At 42.1% G+C, this 23,581-nt stretch overlaps 1 protein-coding gene across 4 annotated transcripts in view; it reads right to left on the reverse strand.

Moving 5' to 3' along the window:
• The window catches only part of LOC125768352 (uncharacterized), a 52,491-nt gene extending 29,289 nt beyond the window's left edge, over nt 1-23,202 (reverse strand). The window contains exons 1-3 of one of the 4 annotated variants that reach the window (XM_049435872.1): nt 23,098-23,202; nt 21,723-22,353; nt 18,136-19,135 (exon numbers count right to left, since the gene is read on the reverse strand). In XM_049435872.1, the coding sequence (XP_049291829.1) occupies nt 18,136-18,160 (25 nt within the window). In that variant the 5' untranslated portion in view covers nt 18,161-19,135; nt 21,723-22,353; nt 23,098-23,202. Of the gene's footprint in view, nt 1-18,135; nt 19,136-21,722; nt 23,066-23,097 lie in introns of those variants that run through there. The other 3 variants (XM_049435874.1, XM_049435873.1, XM_049435871.1) reach the window with 3 other exon arrangements.
• Between the last annotated feature and the right edge of the window lie 379 nt (nt 23,203-23,581).

Below are 23,581 nucleotides of genomic sequence, written 5' to 3' on the forward strand. Positions count from 1 at the left end.
TATATGTTGGTGGATTTTGTAGCATATCTTATCAGTTCTTCGTTCCCCCGTTTTGATTTTCCCCGTTGCAGTTTGGTACAGAATTGGTTGGGAAAATGCGTCCCTTTTAGAAACCACACGAGTTCAATAACACCGTTACCGTAGTTCACCGATAGGAAAATGTTTCAACATTTGCTTCAAGCGTTACGAAGCCGCCCAATAATCGTACAATGAAATTCGAAACCCCAATTCTGTAGAAGTGCTAGCAACATTTCATTCTGGTTCCCCTTTATAAGTCTCTGGACTTAGATTGTAGTGTGTAAATAGTGACACGTGTACATGTGTCCAATTAACCGCCAGGAAATGAAAAACCATCGATTGACATCTCTATACATCCGGCAAACTGATTAGGAGCGTCTAGCGAAAGGGAGCAAACAATAATTGTGATAAAAGCACAACGGGGCGTTTTCTGTAAACATTTAATTAATGTGAAGCGATACTTTCTCGATAAGGCAAATAAATTATTTTCGACACAATAATGGTAAATAGCTGGTCCCACGTTTGTTTTTTCCAACGAGCGCCAACGATGCCAACGAGCGTGGGAATAACTTAACGCATTTTTCTGAATGTAATTGCAAAATTGAACGTTGATAAGAAAACAAAGTGCGAAATACTAAAATTATAAAAGACGAACCACATCCCCTTTTTCATCCTCAAAGGGCAATATAAATCGAGATGCTTATTACCCCCTGCCTTTTGGGTGCGCCATAACGCAAGGTTTGACTTTAATTAATCAAAATATCTACATCATACCGATCATGTAAACATTCGTTAATGGAACCGCAACGTAAAACGAGAGGGTGATGTCAATCATCCGTCCGAGTGTTACATACCTGGGGGGAGAGAAAAGAAAAACAAAATAAATTAGTAACGTTGCATGGAAGCGCAAAACAAACATGCAATGGAAGAGAAACCACAAAATGGAACCGTTTAGTTGTTATGATAAATTACTTTGCTATGACATGCGCAAGTGACAGCAGCAGAACACTAAAACACGCACTTCAAGACATCTGTCAAACTGTTTTTGGTAGGGTGTCAATAATACAATTAGTCTTTTCGTATCATCCGCTTACGGCCGACAAAACAGCCCAACATGGAAGGGGCGATGGGTAACACGAACAGATATTTGCACACTTTATCGTAATTTTTAATGCAAGGTTTTGAAAATCTCCAATTCAAAAATGCTACCAGTTGGTGAGATTTATTGTTTGGTAGCTAAAATGTAATGTGGTTAGTAATACTGCAAGCAGGCAATACATCATACTTAATTGAGGCTTAACTTTCCTGCGGCATGTACCATATGTATAGTCCCGGTCGCGATCATCGCTATTCCCGCGATGATCTCAGCGAGATTTGAATTCCCGCCAGGGAACGTGACGGTTTTGCAAACGGATCATGCAAAATATCAAGAGTAAGTGGAGGAGAACAAAAAGTTTCCCAATGATACCATTCAAGTGGCTAATGGCTGTAAAGAATCGTTCTCGTAACCAAAAGACGGGACAAGTAACAACGCCTCATGTCAAGTCACACTGTGTACCACACACCCTGTGGAACGGGCAAGAGGAGAATGGATGATGTATATTAATAAATGGTGACGAACAAAGTTTGCTCTGGTGTGAGGACACCTGGCTAATGGGATGGGTCGGAAATCCATATTGCGATTCCGTAACTCCTCTTCTGATGATGATGATGGCGACACCAGCAACGGTAAGAGGAGGGTACTGCCGAGTATGGCAAGACCAGCTCTGGCGAGATACGTTACGACATCACTGACTATTCATCTGACCGTTCACGCTTCAATGAACGACGATCGTTCGATTGAATTGAGAATCTTTTCCAAGTGATCGCAACTATTTGAAACAGGGGTATTTTTGTTGCGGAACTCTCGAAGAATCTTCCACTGCTGGATAAGTGATCTACTGGAGGCATAAGAACGATCAGCTGCTTCTGCTTCAATATCCACAAGAATCTTGCACAGAACGCACGAATGCAATTCATTAGTAACATTCCTCTCCTTTCCACTTTCGCTTAAAGATCGTCGACCATGGAAGAATCTCAAAACATACCATTGATCGGTCAGCTACTCTGTCAATATTTCATCAGTCAGCGAACGAATGGTAGCTTATTTACATTTGTAATATCACATCAAGCAGGCCACCGGGAGACTGGGCGTGTGTTCCAGCAGTTCGCATAACCCGACGCCCTTGCCTTTCGATGAGTAAAGATTTGCAAAAAACAACCGAACAACTCTAGCAACTCCACCGTAAGGTCGACGACCTTATTTTGCTTCCTTTCATGGAGAATTTCTTGGCCGTTCGCTGGCATGAGCGGCATGTCTCCAATTGCAAAGCGAATATGTGGCGCGTGTCTGGCATTTATATACTGGCACCATGTTTCATACGACAGGAATGTTCCATTCTATGTTCCCCCGGTCGACCCTTTTTGACAGTTTGCTCCCCAGACTAACAAGCACAAAACAGTTCCATAGACTTGGGTTGCCTAGAAGATCAGATGCCTGTGGTTTTGTCTCATTGAAAGGAAGCAATATGGTTTTCAAAACTTCAGTCCGAAAGGCTATACTTAAGTCGCAACGCCCCATTTTGTTCCGAGTTGAAAACATTAAACAAAACACCAGATAAGCTAAGCGACACTACATCCAACGTAATCTAAACGTTTTCATTTCTATTCCTACTTGGCTGCACTGTTCAGACAACCGTTTTCTACGGACGATCGTTCGATCATATAAGTGAGCTTTAATAAGAACAGGCATCTTAAGTGAGTAAATCACAGCAGATAAATCGCGCCGCTGATTGAGTCGATAGATAAGGTGAAGTATTTAATGGACTTTTTTTTTACTCTTCGGCCAGAAGAACTTTCACTCTACACTATGGCGCCTGGTGTAGTGCCTTTTCTGTGGCACTTTTTCGGTGGGCGGAATTCTACAATCTAACATTTTTTCCCCCTATTAAGCCCTATGTCGCCGCACAGCATTACGCAGCCCTGAGGGTGTAAAAGTGGTTCTCTTTCCTCTCCTTTTTTTGTGTCTAAAATGAATGGCTTTTTTCCGGAACGGATTGAGTCACTCGCGCTACTCAAAGTACTGGACCCAAGGTAAAAAAAAATACGCATAAGGCACTTTCCTATGCAACGGTGTCTTTAATTGCTGAACCTATTTCTCTGCAAAGTGGCCACACACGAAAATTAGCCAACGGGCTTAAGGTCTTGTACGCTTCGGGAGCATATTCGCCGTGTAACAAAGTAACCGTAACCGCACAGGATGAGAGCAATTCGAACAATCCGGAGCACTGGATACGAACACCTACAGCTGACGGGCATTGGCGCTTACAAGAAGTAGCGAAGTGCAAGAGAGTGTTGTGGTACAACACCACCTTGTTTTGGAACAAGGTATTTATCGGTACGGTTTTTAGACACCCGAAAAGGGCATCGGCATGGAAAATGCCGCCAAACACTGCTAGAAGGAAGCGTAAGCGTATTGGTAGAGAGCCTGGATTAATCATCATGCCACGCTCGTGGCCCTTTTTACAGCCATACCGACGGGTTGGCTGAAGGTCTTATGCAATGTAACGCTCCGGTTGTAGTTGGGTTATGCGCACCCACGACGAAATCTCACGACAAGATCCGCACGCCCCGAAGGAAGTTTCGAAGGCGCGCATAGAAACACTACCGAATGGAACCAGTTCGGATAGGGACCGCAAACAGTCTAGCTAGGTTTAATCAAAATAGTGAAAATACCTATCGTACTACGTTGATCTTAGCAATTTGCAGACGTCTTACCACTGGCAAGGACCACTTAAAATGGACAGATCTACAGGATCAGACTAAACACTCCAGCTTACGGCACGGAATGTTAATGGGCAATGACAGGCCTGCCCGGCAAATGTTTGTTTCAATCGGGATATGTTTTGTCTATGTTTATGTTCGTACCAAATCAAACTGACAATTCACGTTAAACCGGCACCATGCCGATATGTCGCACGTCCATAGCGGTTAAGCTGTAATCGTACGATCATCATCTACCTACACAAGTATGGAAAAAACATGTTAACGACGGATCTTACTCAAAAGGTGTGTAACATGAACGTGTTCTAGATGGTGAAAAATTGCAAAAATTTTAATTTAGAAACACTCTTAAATGATTTAACGGCACACGTTCATGCTTGAGTTTGATAAATGTTTGAAAATTTCAAGCCTTTCAATTAATTCTTCACTACTTCCGAACATTCTAAACCCATTATTGGAAGAAGCTGATATAAAGGAAAGTGAATGTTTATCATGAATAAAACATATTCACTTTAGCGCTTTTAATTTAAAATGTTGATCGAATAAACAAAAAAATCTTCTATCGTTTCTATCAAATACGCGTGGCTTTTGATGGTTATTCTATTGTTTTTTTTTTTGCACAAAAAATCTCCACCACCCGCAAATGGTCGTTTCCTTGGGTGGCGTAATACAACCACCCCTTCAGGTCACACACGTCCGGCCACGATCGGTAAGACAAATCAAAGATTCTACTGCCACAGGCTGCCCAACGAACCACGAAATGTATGCAGATGACCGACGCGGGCCGATCGTGCAAACAAAACTCAATGAGCCGTAGCGAATTAAAGCGTCCCCCCTCCGTACAATTAAATGTACCGTATTTCCTTCTGCTTGAAGGTTATGCCAGGTGTATTTCTATTATCGATTTTTTTTTATTTGTTCTGGTCGTGCGTATTTAATTGACTTCGGTGCCATATTTGTATGGCACGCTCTCAGAGGTTCGTGGAGTTCCAACTTCCAACAACTTCAAAAAAAGCGTAATTGTTCAAAAGCTTTTCGTCTCGCGAAATAAAACTACCTCTGGATCTCCGTTTTAGTGACATTGCATCGCACGGTCTTTACTTCGCTTGAGGTTAGTGTAATAGCGAGTCACCCAAGCACGTCCCGAAGTGACAATAGGTGACAGATTGGGGAGTTCCTGTCGTGAGGTGTGCAGAAAACATATCTACCCTCCAGCGAACGACATAATCAACCGGTGAAATTAAATCTCAGCCAGTCACGCCAAACGCAACCGCACCATCATCCCGGTGCCCTTTATACGGCCCCCCGCCGCAACGTTTGAAGTAATCATTCGGCGACATTTGTGTCACGCTGTGCCGGGAGAGAATAAATCATTTCCGTACCATCTGCGGGACACCTGGAACGTACCGAGTGGAGCATGAAGAATGAAGATCCGGAAATCAGACAACCCGACGCACACACAATGGTTTGCGAGCGGAGATCTTGCCCGTCAAGTGAAGTCACCTGACACACTGGAGGGAGTTTCGTATTTACGAACGCGCGCGGGTGGTAGATGACAACGACAGAAAACGACGACTTCCCGAGGGGTTAGCCTGCAGGCACGTGAGCGTTTGCCGGCAGGCCCCGACAGTTCCCAAAAAGGCTTAGACATTACTAACCTTTTCAAACAAATCTCCAGAGTTCATCCAAAGAGGGACACCCACCACAACTAGTGGTAATGCGCGTGGCGGAACAGCTTCTTGTCTAACGTTGTTTTGCATCAAGATTAAATCACGACGGCATGTGTCTTATGCATGTGATCCGAAGCTGAGCTAAACCGGCACACATGCGCGGCTCAAGAATGTATGAATGTGTCACCTCGATCCATCTAGTTAGCTAAGGAGGTCGTCTAACTATGATTGCTCTCTGTTTACGCTCCGCAACTGTCTATTGTTCAATTCCATCGCCGGTGTGTTTACTAAGGTATGTTTATGTCAAACTGCACCTTCGCCATCGTGCCCCTGACATGCGTGGATGTGACATTGTACTATCTTCTGCCCATTATTTTCTCTCCTCTCTGTCCTGGGCGCAACGTTTAATCTGGTGCTTTAGATGGCTCACTTGTGTAAAAGGGCAAACATTCAATATAAGAAATGAAAAAACGGTCAACAACACTGTTCTCCCCACATGATTCTTCCATGGAACACCCACCACCAACTCCAAGTTCCAGTTTGCAGTGCATTTCTTGCGCCTTTCGATGCGTAAAGCTGTCCAACAGTCGGTTTGTATCTTCTCACTCATTAGCCGTTTGTTTTTCTTCGCCTCAGTTAGAACTTTTCCACCCCTTTGATGCTTCCAACCCGGGGGCCGAGAGCTCATCTTACTATTAAGTTTCCTTTGAACCTGCGGACGAAGCTGCGTTCCGTTTGTTTCGTGATAATTTTTCAATTAATATTCATCGGGCTAATGCTCGGGAAAAAAGGCGGTATGGCGGGAGTCCGCTTTTGGGCGAACGAACCCGATAACAGAAGGTTGAACGGCACGGAGCTGTGGCCGAGGTTGATCCGACGTAATTTGATCTGAGTTCGGCCAACTGGAAACGGTACTTACATGGGTTTGACCTCTACGCCGTCTGTTGGAGTGCATCCATCTCCAATAGTGTGGTGCTTCCAATAGAATCGGCGAAAAATTGAAGAATGAGAATGGTTCAAATTCCATCGTAAATAACAAAAACTCGTATTATTTTTTTTATTTTCACTGAATTGATTGGTATCCACTCTTGCACCACCCACCAGCCACATGTTCCGCAGAATTTGCGTCATGATCGGGCGTTAGAACAGCTCGGATCAATTAATTCTAAAGAAAGAAAATTCTTTCTGGCGCTTGCGTCTGCCGAAAAACGAAACGAACAAAGAACGCACAATGAACTGAAAATTGGTTTTCCCGTTCGAAACCAATCTTGCACCCATTGTTATCGGCAATTTTATGTATTCTCGTTGGGAAAATTGATCCCAAAAATCTTACACTTACACACACACAAGATGCAGCCAAGTGTGGTCATTCTGCCCGAGAGTAGAGTGAAGTAAATATTTGGAAAGTGATCGTGGTGCGAACTGCCACACGTTGCGACCATCCCGTTAATCCTATACGATCGTTCCTTCCGAATTATTGTTTTTGATTCGTTCAATGCGATCCAGTGATCAGCTCAAATAAGGTCACTTTTGTTTACAGAGACTTATGATTTCTTTTTTTTTTCGTTCTAGAAACGTTTCGGCAGAGGCCTTCATGTTGTTTGAAGTTGAATACGAAAGAATGTAAATACTTTTTTAGCACTTCGGTATTACATTTATACTGTTTTCGACACGAATCTCTTTGAGTTATAAACCATTTACAGTATTGGTCATTAAAGTATGATTTTTTTAAAAAAATTGAAAGTTATTTCATCAGTGGAACGCCGATTATCCGTGCTCATCGGCACTCTACCCTAGCCGGATAAGCGAATATCACGGATAAAAGGCACAACTCGTTTTATCGATAAATATTAGTGTTTAGTGTGTAATGGGTGGACTTTTTTTCTAAAGCTAGATGTTAATTTTCTTATTTATACTTTGCGAAGGAAATCTGTTTTTTCATTTAAGCCAATTATCATTCCCTATTGAAGCTTTTATTTTTTCCCATCATTGGTTTTGCATTTAGTATGTCAATTCGGATTGGTAACTGTCATTTCCGAGCTACACGGATAATGGGACGGCCGGATAAAAGGTACCCGGATAATCGGCGCTCCACTGTAGAAGCATTCATATTTTCCAAAGTAATGAAAATATTATCGTTTTATGAACCAAATAGACAAATCGTAAAATTAAACTCAAGAATTCATTAATAAAATGAAATAAGCATTAAGCTTTACAGAAATTACTAGTAGAAAACCAATTTACATTAACATGTAGAGAATTAATCATCGTAATATGAAATATTTTACATAGGTTTATCAAATCAAAGGTTGAGCTGACTGATTGTGGGTAATGTAGCTTCGATATTGTTTAAATGTACAATATTTACTAAACAATATTAAATATAATATTATGTTTATGTAATATTAAATAAACAATATTTATTTGTTATTATGAGCTTGTTACCGTTTAGCTTGTGTCAAAGAGAAATAATCAAAAGAAGCATTTTAAACATAATTAAAAATATTTTTAAGAAACGATCTTATTCAACCACCCACCACTGTAGATCGTACAATAATGAAGCTATACAAAACCAATGTAACCCGAAAACGGAATGCACGAATTGAGATCTTACCTCGGGTAAACAAATTATCCAATTATACAGATAAATCACCGTTTACTGTTAGATTACCGTCACAATTATCGCCTCACCGTGGGGGTAATATACAAGGGTGCCAAAAGCGTTGCAATAATAAGCGAACGCCACCGTAAACGGGTACGCCAGCACAGCAACCTTCCAAACGTAGATGCACATTGGGTGCATTCACACCATAATTAGATGCTATCATCATCCCAAAAAAAAGGAAAAAAACATGGCCCATGTGAAGCTTGCACACCTTGCGTTGAACCGTATCGTTCGCATAATATTACAGTACAGCTTCCTATCACTTTTTGTGAAATTAAAACACACATTTGCGGATCTCATTGGGGTTCGATCAGTAGACGATTATTATGCAATAAAGCGCCACAACACATTAGATCACCAAGTGCGTCTCCGGATCTGATAATGGTTCGTTTTATTTTTTTCAGATCGAAGGAAAATGAAAAAAAAAAGATTAATATCGGTTTGGACGAACCATACCTGGGCACGACACCCCCAAAAATGGGTATCCATAACGATCTTCGTGTTTTTGCTTTTTTTTCTTTTTCACTACCATTTTTCTTTCTGTAACAAACCAGCAGCATCCACACATTAATTAGGCGGCACAATTTTTACGAAACGAATTCAATTACATAGCAATATTAATTAAGCAATTAACACTTTTCCACCTCCCCCCCACGGGGGCGTTCCACCCAACATGTTTTCCCTTTACACCGTTTGATGCTGTCCCCATACACGCCACCTTAACGCTGTAGCGATGCATCGTAGCCCCTCTCCGGTGTGCATCTAAACGTGGACACAACTCTAATGTTGAACGGTGAGATTTACGATTACTTCAAATGGGGCTGCACGCGAGAGACTAACAAAACATTGCAAACTGCAACCGATACGGCGAAATGCACCGAATGCAGCAACAGATCGTCGGCATTTGCTGAACCTTCCCCATTTGCAGGAAAGATTCGCTTTGCAGCGCACACACGCAAGATGCAAAGCGATGGGAAACGGTGAGAAGCGTAACAACCAAACAAAGCATAAACTAACATTAGCTCGAGCGTGCAATTACGCGCGATCAGCAAGGGGAAGGAGAGATGCAGCGAATCCCTAATAAACGGAGATGCATTTTATTTTTTATTTTTGCCACCCCATGAGTGCGTATGTGTCCATCTTGCAGCAAAATGCAACATATTGCAAAAATAGGCCTCTACATACGTGTGTCGTTTGCATTTTTTTTGTGTTCCCGACATCAACAGCAAGCTGTTTAACAGTTCGATTTGAATCTTCACCATAGGCACATAGCTTTAGTTCTCCCCTCGCTTCTAACGATGGCATTCATAATGCTCGAATGCTGCGCTTCTCTCATCTACGGCTTTCCATCTGCTTGGCGAAGCATAATTACTTACAGTTGCATTTTGTTCCCAAGATTCTATCGGGCGCCAAACAGCGAGGCACGATTAAGGCAGAATTTCTTCTGCTCAGTTCTGGATGCGTCTGGTACGCCCTTTTACAGCTGATTACAATCAAAAGTCACCAATATGTGTGTGTTTGGATGTTCATTGTGCTTGCAGTTTGAAGAGGTTAGGACTCCCACGGCACTAATCAACCGAACAACCGCTGGAAGAAATGTATGCGCATGTTTGTCCACTTCACGATGAAGACATTCAATTGTTGTTGATTGTTTTGCATATACAGATGCAAGCTTGCATCCTTCGAGGTTAATGCACTCGAATTGATGTACCGAGCTAATGGAGTGTAAATACATTTATCTCACCAGTGAATTCTTTCACAATTGATGTTGGAGCAATGAATGAAGAGAAAAACAAAACAGAACAAGCTCAAGGGAGAGAATTATTAACACTGATGCACGCCAAACCGTTCTACTGAGGTAAAGAACACATGCGTTATTTTAAATCACTTTTCATGCATCAATAACACAACTTTAATGTTTCTTTTAAATGATAACAGAAACAGAAAAATTTCTACCATAATTTTATAGCAAACTAATTAATTTAGTATGTAGCTGCTCTTTACCTCCTCACTGCCATTACATCCGGTGCTTTAAATGCTCCTCATTGGTTTTTTTTGTGAACAAAATGTCACCATTTAAAATTTGTCATTTTCCCATAAAGCATGACTTTCACCGTACGACAGCAGCAGAGAGGAAGAAGAGAAAAAAAAACATGCAACTACAAAACTACAGCATGGTTCCACTTTTGTTTTCCGGCCCGATCCGGGTGCATTCTCTTGCTCTTGTTATGCAAACAATGACGAGACAAAAAACCCCTACCCCCCGGGGGGTACCGATCTCGCGGAAATTCGACCCTCGGCAAAAGGGATGGAAAAACAAACCGGGGTTTAGGGGGGGGAGAGAAAAAAACTTCTGCGACACAAAGAGCCAGAAACGCCTAATTTAGACGCCCTGCTATTCGAAAACCCCCCTCAATGCAGTTTAAAATTTATAGTAATTAATCACGGTGCTACGTTCGATCCTGCGAACCGATGGCAGTTTAGTGTGTAGCATTCCATTTCCATAGATTTAAAAGCAAACAAACCAAATCACCATTCAGCTATTTAACTGCGGGAAAATGAAGCAAGAGGATCAGTTGCTCTTGTTTGCAGAAGGGATTTACCGACAAAGGCGCGCGGGAAAGATTACATTTGCTTGCGTAGTAGGGTTCTTATTGAATAGATTTGTTGTATTTTTAATGGATATACAATTATTTCACTCTCTTTGTAAAAAAAAGACACATCAAGCAACAAAAGACTGCCAGGGGAAATTCACTTCACAGTTGCATACACTACATATTACCGATGTGTTTTGTTATTTCATAGCAGGAAAAATCATCTTCTCCAACGATCAGGAACACGCCGAAACGCCATCGCACACACGGAAAACCGGACCGTGCGTATGTGCGTGAACAAGCGCAAACAATAAAAAAAACGCCATTCGACACACACACATTAGTGGGTGCACAGAAGCGTAACGATTTAAGTGGATTTTTGCCCTGCATTTTCCCGTTTCGGTACCGCGAGATACGAGGCATTCATGCGCAAGGGTTATTCCAGGGCTGATTTCCTGTGTGATACTGCTGTAGTAACTACGTCACCATTCGCATCCGGATGCAGTTGTACATTTTGGATTTTTCTACATTTTTAGGACGCTAAAAGTGCGTACAATTTAACGCGCTAGTTCAAGCTCCCTTTGATTCGATACTATAAAACACATACTATTTTTGTTTTCTATGTTAATGGTGGCACACAAAACAAAGAAATGTCTCCCAACCGTGACGAACACCATTCTTCCATCCCACCCACACACACACACATTCCAGAACGTTCCAACTATCATCTCAGGTGTACAATAAAATGTCGGATTCGGTGGAATATACATTAAAATTCCAGTACCGCACCGTACCTGGCTTCTTTTTGTTTTTGGTAAACCCTGCCCCTCCCTGAAAGAAGCTCTCCCCGGATGAGTCAGCTTCGGGAAATACACCGTGAAACAATCGGACCAAGATATACACACACCCGCGGCCCTAAATATGGTCTGTCACAGTGAACGAGTTTGCGCGGGCGCCAATGACTTTCCACTGTTGGCGGGCACGTGCGTTCGGGAAGGCTGCACACATCGTAACCATCTCCGAAGCCTTTCAGCTTACGAGGAGTCGCCCTAAGCTATTCTTTCAGCCCTGCGAGCTACCCATCCATCTGTCTAGAAGCTACCTCATGCGCAACGGAATGCCACGCGATGCTCCCTTCGACTATTGGAGCCCGTGCGGGACAACAGTGCGCAATATTGATTGGTGTTCCTGTTTTTTTTTATTTTACAACCAAATTTACTGATCCACGAAGCACAACCTGATCCTTTTGACAGCACGCATCTCGCGATAAGATCAATCATTTCATTCCCCTAATTAAAGCCACCCTGGAGATGATCTGGTTAGCTTCATTAAATCTTCCTATATGTAGCACGCCTTCTGACTTACTGACACCAAAAGAAGATCCGAAAACTAGGTCCAACCATTCTTGAGGAGTGAAGCTCCCAAAAGCGAGCTGCGATAAAGTTGCGGTCACCAAGAGATGTTGCACTGTGTGCCAGTCTCCATCACCATTCTCCACACACCTGTAAGGGATGAAGTCTGAAGATACGGAGTAAACGGCCGGACAACCACGTGCGACAAGATAGCTACAAACGACGAGACAGATGCCAAAGCGAGGCGGTGCACATTATTGGTAGATTATGCCTTCCTGTCTTTTCTTAATTTGCTTCCGCCGGGTGATCGCGTTCGTGGACCGAAGAATGCGGCACAAGAAAGAAACTACCGATGTGCCCATTTGCAAACACGCGTCCATACGCATGCAAAACCAAGAAGAATGAATCACCTTGAGGGTCCAACAGAAGGTACGGCAGCAGATCATCAAAGCAGTAGGTCGGGAAGTTTCTCGTACGAAATTATCCACCGGCGGCATGTCGTTTCGGACATTCAGTGCAATCATATCTGCACCGGGCCGTGCCGACCTGTAATCAGTTCGATGACGAAGGAATGAAGACCGTTGTGTACCTCGGGAAGTTCTCATGGTAGGGAACTATATGCTTCACGTTTAGCAACGGTTTATCGATCGGTATCATCGTTCCTCCTAGTTGCAGTTTATTAACTGCTGTAGTTAAACTCTGACTCTTCGCAACTGCTACCCAACTCTTTTTGGCCATCTCCATAAGATGGCAGAATTCTTGAGGGTTCAGTTGTGTCTTCCAATGATTGACAGTAATAACTGTGTTATTGTTTTTTTTTAACCGACACCACCTTTATACGAAAACAATAGCAATCCAACGGTGAAATGACGTGAAAATAAGCGCTGATAGTCGCAAGTTCGTGATGGGGAATGTCGTTTGGAGACATGAGCAAAAAACAAAGGGATATTTCGCTTGAGGATAGAAAGAACTTTCTACCTACATTCTCCCCATGCAAGAAGGCCAGATGGTGTTGACGGTAAGAGATGGAGAAAGGCATTTCTTCTCCAGTTATTTGTACTGCTTGAGAGGTTCAAACGTTTAAAACACGGTTGGTTCGGTTCTTGAATTGCAGACATTCAATTCTTGTAGAAAAACTTACATATTTGTACATACATACTGATACTGCCCAACTAGATGAATGTCCATAAGATTCGATTGGCCATATCTGTTACCACACTTCATCGTGCAAGAAGTACACAAAAAAGAGAATAGAATTCTTCCCAATTGGTTTCATTTACTATCACTTCCACATTACTGTGCACATTCCAAACTTCTGCTGTCAATGAAACTACCGGCAAAGAGTGGACACAGTCGGCAAACGCCAAGCTAATCGATCAATTCTTGATGACTTTCCGGTACGTCCCGTGTGCCTAACATCCCCGCTTCTATGAATTGCCTGTTTGCTCTTTCCTGTTTAATATCACATTATTTCTTGTTTTGTTTTTCTACTCCCTCCTGATGGTAGTATTCCTGAAGTGGATGGACAATTCTGAAAGCCATTCCGACCAAACCCCATCGATCGGTGCTTCGTACGCTTTTACGGTGCCCCGGTGGCGGATGTTGCCTCTATATCCAAAAGCCTTTCAGCGTGAAGATGCCTCACCTAAAAGCCCATAAGCTTGTGCTTCGCTGTATCGGACGATGACAGCGGACCGCGTACGTGACCGCGGCTCTAGAACGGATGTTTCGGTTCCTTCACGCTTGACAGATCCTGTCGCGGTGACTTGAAGCGCGTGATGGAATTTTGTTGAATTTAAGCAAACCTCTAACGAACGGACCGGATTGTTGATTCTGTTTGCGAAGGGAAGCTAGTTTCAAGAATAGCAACAACTAACAATCAGAATCGTGTATGCGAAACTTTCCAGTGATTTGTTGCAGTTCTACTTCCCCCGTATGTATGGATGTTTATTAGTTTCAATCAGGTGATCAGCGGTGTAGAAACTTATAAAAGTGCCTTAATCATTGTGTTTAATAATCACCATTAAAACTAGAGTGTTGCAATTTATGTATTACTTCAAATGCGTTCTACGCTCATGATACACTACCAATAAAAAGTCATTGGTATCTTCATCCACCATCGGCAGCTATCTGAATCCCGCCAGTAAACGGTAGTCTGTAGCTATTATTCGGTGCCTTACCTGAGATGGTTTGACTCGATGGAACCAAGAATTAAAATTCATTACCCACTTGATTTATAAAGCTCTCTTATACACGATAGCAGATCGTGTGTGAGCCGAGCAGTAATCGGTCGAGCGGACCTCAACCTGCTTTACGATCTACCGCGTACGGCTATGGTCCGTTGCACTGAACCCTACATATCATTAAAAACATGTTTCAAGCCATCGATTTCTTAATCTCACCAGCCACGGGGTTGCATCGGATTTTGTAGCGCGCCTACAGGACCGTTCTTCACCGTACTGCATCTTGTTAAGCTTTGTTGGAAGAATTCCTTCTTTTGGTCAATGTAAATATTCATCACAGTTCCATCGCTCGTTGGTGAATGAAATATTGCAGCTGAAATAGCTACAATAGAGAATAGACGTTTTCGGAAACGAAAAATTCCATGCTGTGCTGATACCTTCGCCGGGCTTTCCTATTTGGGACGACCTCGCATCAAGTGGACGTCTACATTCCATTCTAGGAAGTTCAGAACGAAACACAAACATCCAAATATTGAACATAGCTGAACGCTTGGGATGCTTTGGTTCGTTCGAAGCAGAAGACGAAAAGGAAAGTGAACCGGCAGAATGTGCACCATCATACACCATTAGGTGGTCCGCGTGTGTACCCCCCCAAGCATGATTCACCTGTTCCGGAAAATGATCGTGAACCGACAGCAGAACTGTCAGACTGGCAGAAAGCAGAATACTATGTTGAAACTGCTAAAAGTACACACCTCTTTGCAATGGAATCGTGCACGATCGCTTCCAACGCACGGCCGATGTAGCGACGAACAGCCCTAAAATGGTGGTAAATCTAAATTCTAGTCCCAGGGAAAAATTATACTTGCTAATTATAATGCTAAACTCGGGTGAAGAAATGTGGCCCGTCGTATTCATGCACGACTGCAATCGTACGGGGAGGTAGTGAATTTTCCGCTCCACGGTTACGGATTGATGAGTTTTCAGACCATAAAAAGATCTACCGATGGGAAGGTCTGGAAGATCGCAGATTGGTCGTGCTCATGGTGAAACTATCAACACGCACTTGCTTCGTTATTGAGAGAACTACACGCAACTAATGATAATCCGCAAGACCTCTAAAATCTTGACCTATCTTTTCCATTATGCACTTTTCATTTGAAGATTCACCTTCAAACTTTTACACCATCTTTACGATACGATCAGGAGGAAGGGTTTTTTTTTTGGGTGGATCAATCATGGGTTCGACATTGAGCGTCGTTGCTCCTTTGCCGCACACTGACGTCCAAAAATGGGTGTCTATTGTTTCATAATTTATCTGCCCTTCGGATGGGTTTTTTATTGCCACGCACAAACAAATAAACAAACAAACGGCTAAACAATCACAGGTAATCAGCCTGGAAGCTATAAAGTTGGCTCGTGCGTTTAAGTTTTTAGACATTTCATCGCCATGGTGAGGAAAAATATTTTTTTTTTTGCAGGTAATGAACGGTTCCGTCTTATGCAGTGATTTAAATGATGGAAAACGACTCACCAGTGAAGTGGTGGCTAGTAGTAAAGAAGCTGCTGACGGTGAGATTACGATAATGATGCAACGTGCCGTTAATTAGGCTTCATTCCACGTCAGCATGTCGGGTCTTTGGCTTGCAAACAGCGAAGAAAACGCTCACACACGCTCGTGTCTTACATCCTACCCTTCGTGAGCTTGTGGACGACCATCAACAAGCTGATAATGTGTCATATGGCGTATGGTTATGTCTCACTTGGCAAGCGTAGTGTGACTGCAACACCTCGTTGCGACCAGCATTCCCCTTCTAATTAGATACCATTTGAATGCGTTGATACTGTTACGATTACGTTGCTTCACTTACAACTGAAATTGCAATTCATCTCCATTTAAAGACACTACAAAACGTGCCTGAACTAGATACATTAGCTTACTGGCAGTACAGCTATTGTCGTTTAATTATGTAAAAGATCACCAAACAGTTAAATTATAAATCGAATAAAGCACTTCAAATGCTTGTTGTTTAAGAGGAGTCAAATATTTTATTGGTTTTTAATAAAGACCTCAAATCCCAAGCGATCATATTTGCTATATCCCCAGAAGAGTAATAGTTGATAATATTAAAATTATCAACAACACCGACTCCAATCACTCCAATGTCCAAAAGCCATAAACCGTTAGTGAAAGAATGTTTTCTGGAATGTAACCATCTTAAGACATTCACAGAAGGCGCTAAAGCTCCCCCACACTACAGGGCCTTAGACGAACGTTAAGCAATGAGAGGATAAACTTAAAGACACCCTTTATTCTTCAATTGCCCATCAACAACGAACCCCCCATTACAAAGGTGTGAATGACTAGGTCACCCGAATAGCACCGGGTGATTTGGTGGGAAACAAAAACCCACCGTCGTTTCTGGTGGGACCTACCAACCAACTCCGTCATGAGGTCACTACAAGAAACCAACCGATTCGAACGAATCGTAAGCGAAACGGTTCAGAGAATCCCCGGCAAAGCGTGTTGGACGGTCGATAGGTGGCAAAGTGTGAAGTCGATCAAGGGTTGATTTTTGCTTCGTGAAAATCGTAGATCACCAGTCGGACGGCGGAAATCTTCGACGATGGAACGCAAAAGGTCATTACGGTGTCGTGGACACCGCCGGGGAGGAGGGAAGACATCTTTAATGCCGAATGGGAGAGAGATGGAGCAAACCGTTTGTGAACCCTTGATGTGTCAATCGGTCAAATTGGTCGATCAGAGAACGATGTGGATGTGGATGGGCAATCACTTCACATCTTCGGTGTGACCCCATCCATCCGAGGTCCGAACAAGACAGAATCGATAGGAAAAAAAAACTATCAAAAACTTTACACTTTCAAACTATGATAAATTGATTTCAACGTCCTAAGCTTTCTTTTCTTCATTCCCAGTGTCCTTCTCGAAATTTATTGAGTGTGAAAATCAACAAATCGTGACGATCATCGGCTTTGAAATCGTTTCTCTTTCGAGTAGAAACAATTCGGCGAGACATTATGTTCGTGCCAATATATTAATCAAATTATGCAATTCAATGAAAGTGTGCTTTTCGTAAGGAAATTCCAATTGCGTCCTGAGAGACTTGTTTCCTGATAAATCATTAATTCCTCAAAACAGACACAGTTTTGTCACTTTTATGAGGAACTCATGTAACGCTCCAAAAACGCTAACTAGTCACGCTAAACATTGACATCCATTCGGTTATGAATTGCAGACGATGTGAGAAATTACCGTGATTTATGATGCTCATAAAATTTAGCTAGAATAGTTGGATGGGGGGAACGAAAACCACAAGACATAGAACCATTAATGCATCGGTGCGAGGTCCGTCTGGCAACCAACGGAGAACCGACGGATGGGAAAAGTGCACCACATTGGATAAAAGTCAATTGACAGACATATCGCATCACTCAAACACTGTCGGGATGCCCCGTTTTTTTATGTATATACGGCACTTTATCCTACAACGTACAATATGACATTTAAGTTTTGTTTGATCCATTGCTTAGGGGCGGAAGCGCTAGGAAGCGGCCCAAGATGTCAAACCGTTTGTGGCGAAGATTTACACCCGAACTCTAGCCTTAGTGCTCGAAATAGACCAATGCTGCACGTACGTGCCAACGAGTGCGGCACCACACAATCAAACCCATTCTATCCCGATGCCCGTGACAGAACGGCCCGGGAACGAAACGGGCGGTGTAAAGACCCAATCCTTGGAATGATGAAAAAACAAACAAAACGCAACGCAACACCCATAAGTGAATAAAAGACTCCATATTTGTACTTACCTAAATCACTGTCACAGAGTACCATCTTGCGGCCTTTTTTACTTTGGAGCCCTTCTCTGGACCGTTGATTGTATTCCAGGGAAATCGGGTCGCGATTGCTGGATGCGAACGTCTTTCTATCTTTCCCAAATGTCGGAAACTGCGACAACTTCCGACTTTTTCACCCGATTCAGATACTGATGTCACCGAGTCCGAGGAGTTGGTTTGGTGACTAATCGGTTAAGGGTAATCGGGAGTTCTGCACGACTTTTGTATCCAACAAACTTGCTTGCTTGCAAATCTTTGCCGACTGCTCGGCTATGTAAGGTGGGATGGTGGAACCACACGCTACCATGCATGCACAACACAACTTGTAAAAACGTTAGAAAAACCGACAAGCAAAACTCAAACGCAAACAAACAAACAAAAAAATAAACGTAAACACACTCAAGTTCGCAATGTGGAGCGCGACTTGACGACACTGAGCAGGTGCAGAAGCTCCTCAGAATTCGCACAACAGTTACCTCCAGAAATGGGAAGATGATTCACTACCGTACGCCCAGAAGCGTTCAGAACGTAGTCGTGGGTGCTGCGTTTTCCGCTCACCCAATACCGTCCCGCCGAAGGTTTTGACACCGTTTGCCTCGAAATCAGAGCAACAAACAACTGCACTTTTTGGTTTTTGCAACCGTCAGCAGTAGTACTGCAGGCCATAAACGGTGCGAGAATGGTATGTCTTGTTGTTGTTTGCTGATCTTGGATGAATCTGACACCCACTGAAGCTGGGTGATGAAGTAACCGTGAGCATCAGCTGGATTTCTGAGGCCCCGTTCGATGCTCACTGGTTTTTTACGTTTCTAAAGCACGATCGTCTTGATGTAGATCATGTCTTGAAGCATCAGCAACTAAACTGTTGACGTTGCTAGAATTTATATGACGCGCCTTGGGTTTTGCAGACCATATTGCTCAACTCGATGTGCTAGAACTCGATCATCACGAATGGTGCTGGCTGTGCAGAGTTCTGAAAAGAAACGAGAACGTAGAATTTATTGATGAGTTATAAGTATTATTTAAAAAATATATATAATTGGTATATAAGTTAAAACAATTCCATGCTCTTAATCATTTTGACTTATTCTCAAGTATCAAATCAAAGTGCCGATGTCAATGGTTTTTAAAAGTTAAAACGAAAGAAAAAAACTCCCTAATTTCAGACGTGTCGCCTTACAAAAATTGGTAACAAAGCGCAAAACAATCAAAACCTTACCCCTTACCATGGACACATCAATCTTTGCTTAAAAGGGCAAAAAGGAAACCCGAAGTAACGAACTCCCGGCCTATACCATAAGTCTCTTGTGTCTCGATTTTTGAACCGAAACGACCCAACAGAGGACGGGAGGCTTTTTTTTGGCAAATACTGCGATCATACAAACAAACATGCTCATATTGTGGTCCCGGTCACCATCGGGAACCGCGACGACCACTTGGAAAATGATCGGTCCCCGTCCCGGTCGTTGGGAACAGATGGAAAACAAAAATAACAGTGCAGCATTCAGACAACAGCAACAACAAAAAAAACCTCTCGAAACATGAACTCAACACACGACGAACAAAAAACGAAAACGATTTAGAACCCGATGTGAGTAGTTGTTCCAGCCGGAAACAGTCGAAATGCACTCGAACAAACGGGTCCTACTGTGTGTAATCCAATCCATTCCATATGTGCCACAGTACGTCAGTCTAGGGACCCCGAAAGGTCACGAAAGGCGCAGTAAGGGGTGGAATGAAAAAAAAATTCAATCGAACTTTAAGAGTTCCGATTTGTGGACGATCTTATTCGGCTTTATTATTTTGTAGTTATTTGATCGATATTTTAAGGACCTTTTCTGACACCCATAGCAAAAGGAAAAGAATAGCTTTGTGTGGTGTGAAATCCTTGAAAGAAAATATTTAAATTGTTCTACTTTTACAAAGCGAATAGCAAATTTACATTTTTCACAATGCAATGATGCTAGTTTCCAACAATGAAATAATTTAAAATTTATTAGCAAACCTTTTCATTAGCATAATAAGAAATTAATAAATCCACACAGAAAGACTGATTTCAATAAATCTTATTTATAAATCCTTACTGTATGTGATCTTCAATTGCATAAGAAAAGAACTCAGATGACAAACTTAAGAATAAAAAAAATGCAGGGGTTACCATTAACCATTAGCAAAAAAAACTGGAACATTATAGACAAAGGGTAATCTTCTCACATAACAATAAACACCTCAACACGTTAAGCTTCCCAAAAACCCCTTATCTTATACAGGAGAAAACGAAGCCAAATTAACGTTGCACAAAGTCATTGTACACAGACGTTTCGGAAGATGAGCTAAACGAGCCTGTTCCGAGGAGGTGACATCTCTCAAGGATTGAATAACACCGAACGTGTTTCGACTACCCCATTTACACGCGGAACTTGAATTATAGGCCACAGGGAAAGTATATACACACATCTTTCAGGTCAGAACTAATTGCACGTACTCTGAATGGTTCGATTCGAGGCAGGCAGTAAGGACACATCATCCCCGGGAGTCGGGATGAGGGATGGCGCTAGCAGAAGGGTGTTCTGTTTTTATTAATGAACCACAGATGTTGTCTTGTTTCCCCGGGGGATTTTCACCAGTACCAGGGTTTTTTTTTATTAGTCCTTTCCAAATCTGGGATCCGAGTTCCGGTGTATAAAACCCTTATGCAGCATAACAGACACTTATCTCGCCTATTCCATTTCGGGGGTAGAGTGAATAGCAAAGAAGGTAAAACACATGGAACTAAGCAACGCCATATCTCACCTTCCAACTGAATCAGCTATAAAGAGATGGCTTTTATGTTTTGCTTCCAAACTTCAACTTCCTACAAACCTCAGCTTCTGGAGTGCTTTATTGGACTTCGAGTAAAATATGTCCAGCGACCGCTCTTTGCCGTCGACAGGTAAGAGTGTTTTGTTGCTTTGAGGAACAGCAACTTCTGAAGGGGGAAAAAGAAAGCAAAACCCAAAAACCCTAAGCGACCGTTATGAGTTCTTAAAAAGCCCTTAAGAAGCATAACAAATCGGTGACTTCCCCCAAAAAACGCCGTAATGTACAAGGAACTCCCTTTTTAAAACCATTATTTTTACATTTTTCATTAACTTTTTAGCAGCTTGTAAAAGTGTTTGCAACTTTTTGGAACAAATTTTAACTTAAAAAAAATGCCAAGGAAAAAAATGGATCGTAGCACACAGAGCACTTTTTACTTTGAAAGATCTTCCTGAGGATGAAGAACAGATGATCCATTTTTCAACAAATCATTCACACATGTGTGCGTTGCGCGTGTGCATTACTGGCTTGGTGCTTGTGAAGAGGATTCATTGCTAAAGGAAATGCTGGAAAACTCTTCCTCCTATTAACATCCGGTGCAGTGCAACAGCAGCATCCGGAACATCCCGATAAGGATTCGACGATGGAGTGAAAACCTCACAGCATCAGCTCGAAAGCATCACAAACCATGGTAAGAGACACAATTTCTTCGACGTGTTGCTTTACATTTCAAGCAGCCACAGTAAGGATAAGTGACTTACCTTCTTCCATCATTGCTAATGTTTCATCTCTGGCGGAAGTATACCATCCTTCCGGTTCACGATTTATTACCAGCCTGGTGGTACAGGGAAAGATTATTTCTTTACCCTTATTGGATGGTTCGTTATTTTTTTTACCTCGAGGCAAAAAGATAAGAAACATTCACTCCACCACTTGAAAACTTTGCCGGGGAGTTGTCGTCCACCACCAGGCGATTTTCCACTATTGGAGATGTTTGCCCGAAACGGTTCCACTGTTTTTTTTTTTTCACTTTGCTTCTCCGGTGCTTTATATGCTCATCACTGAACAGTTTAATTTTACGATTAGAAATGCGTTACTACACCATCTCAAGAGGCTTCCAACAACAAAAAATTAAAGACACATGTTGGTTGCGTTCCTCGTTATCTATCTTCCAGTGTGGGAAGGGCCAATAGGTTCAAGTTTAACTGATTTCGTTTTTGCTCCACTTTCCCACTTAACCAAAATCGCTTTTTCGCGTTTTTGTATTGAATTGGTTTCGATTTCTTACGATGTACGATGCAATTAACTTTTTATGCTTTATACAATTATATTCATTTTCTTTAATTATTGTTTCACTACATCACTGTAACTATCTTAAACACTTGCACGTTACTGAAATACACATTAAATATTTAAAAAATAAGCAAACAATTAATAATGAAAATTTCAACTTCAGAAGGCAGTCAGAGATAAGCTGTAGCATATGGTTGCGCTGTTCGGAATGAAGATTCACATTTTATATTATTTCTTCGTATGCTTTCTTTCTTCTCGCGCCCAACCGTTACCGGCGTGACGTGATCGAGAATGTATTACTTTTTGGTATACTAGCGGAACACTCGAAACGATGTTGCTTTTCTCCGATATTGGTTCCATTCGGAACCGAGATCGCTGTGTTCTGCTTGCAATGAATGTGCGCCCCTATGGAATGGCCATAAATCACGATGGTACTATGTCCGGAGGCATCGAATATGCGTTTTTTGCTTCCCTCCCCACGAACGGTACACGCGCGGCAACAAATCCAGAATGAAACGCTGTTTTTGTATTCAAATGACAGAGTTCGGTGGTTCGATCACGTTCTCCTGGGCCCTATACCACCATCACACGAACGGGCAGGCACGGTTTGTGCGCAAACAACATTGTTTACTTTTATGCTTGCGTTTGCCTTACCGATTCGTCCCATTTTCGCATAAACAATTGCAAACGAAAGAGTGGCTGTAAGATTGATAACACTACCGGCTGCAACATTGTGACACTTTTGTACAATTGCACCTACTAACGTTAAACAAAAGAACCGAGTGTACTTTTTTTTGTTATGCTTATTTTGTACAACGGAAGAATGTACAACTGCTCACGCACCGATAACGCTACGATGAAATATTTACGTCGTCTGGTACAATCCCGATCGCGACGGCGGACGAAACACGCACACCCTTCACGTTCAACGTTCAAATTTTGTTTGGCACGATACACCGGCCCAAAGCAAACAATTGGTACACGTTCAGTTCAACTCGGTTGCGAGCCCTGCAATATGTGTACGGCTCACCAATACACTGTCGTTCGCGGAGAACTGTCAACATCATGACAGCTTCAGCACTGTTTAAGACACTGTCATTTACAGTAGTGCACCAAACATTGTCCGAATTAAGAATAATTTATCGTAAAATAACGATTAAACAATAGAATATTTTTATAAAATATTAAAATTAATATTAAAAATATTACAAAAAATAATACAAAGAATAAATATTCGTAGAAAACATTAGTATTATAGAAGCAAAATTCTAGTATAGTACCAATTACAAGTAAGAATGTACTCGTATTGTTAGATATCGATAAAAGT

Source organism: Anopheles funestus, chromosome 3RL, assembly GCF_943734845.2.
Source record: "Anopheles funestus chromosome 3RL, idAnoFuneDA-416_04, whole genome shotgun sequence".
NCBI lineage: Eukaryota > Metazoa > Arthropoda > Insecta > Diptera > Culicidae > Anopheles > Anopheles funestus.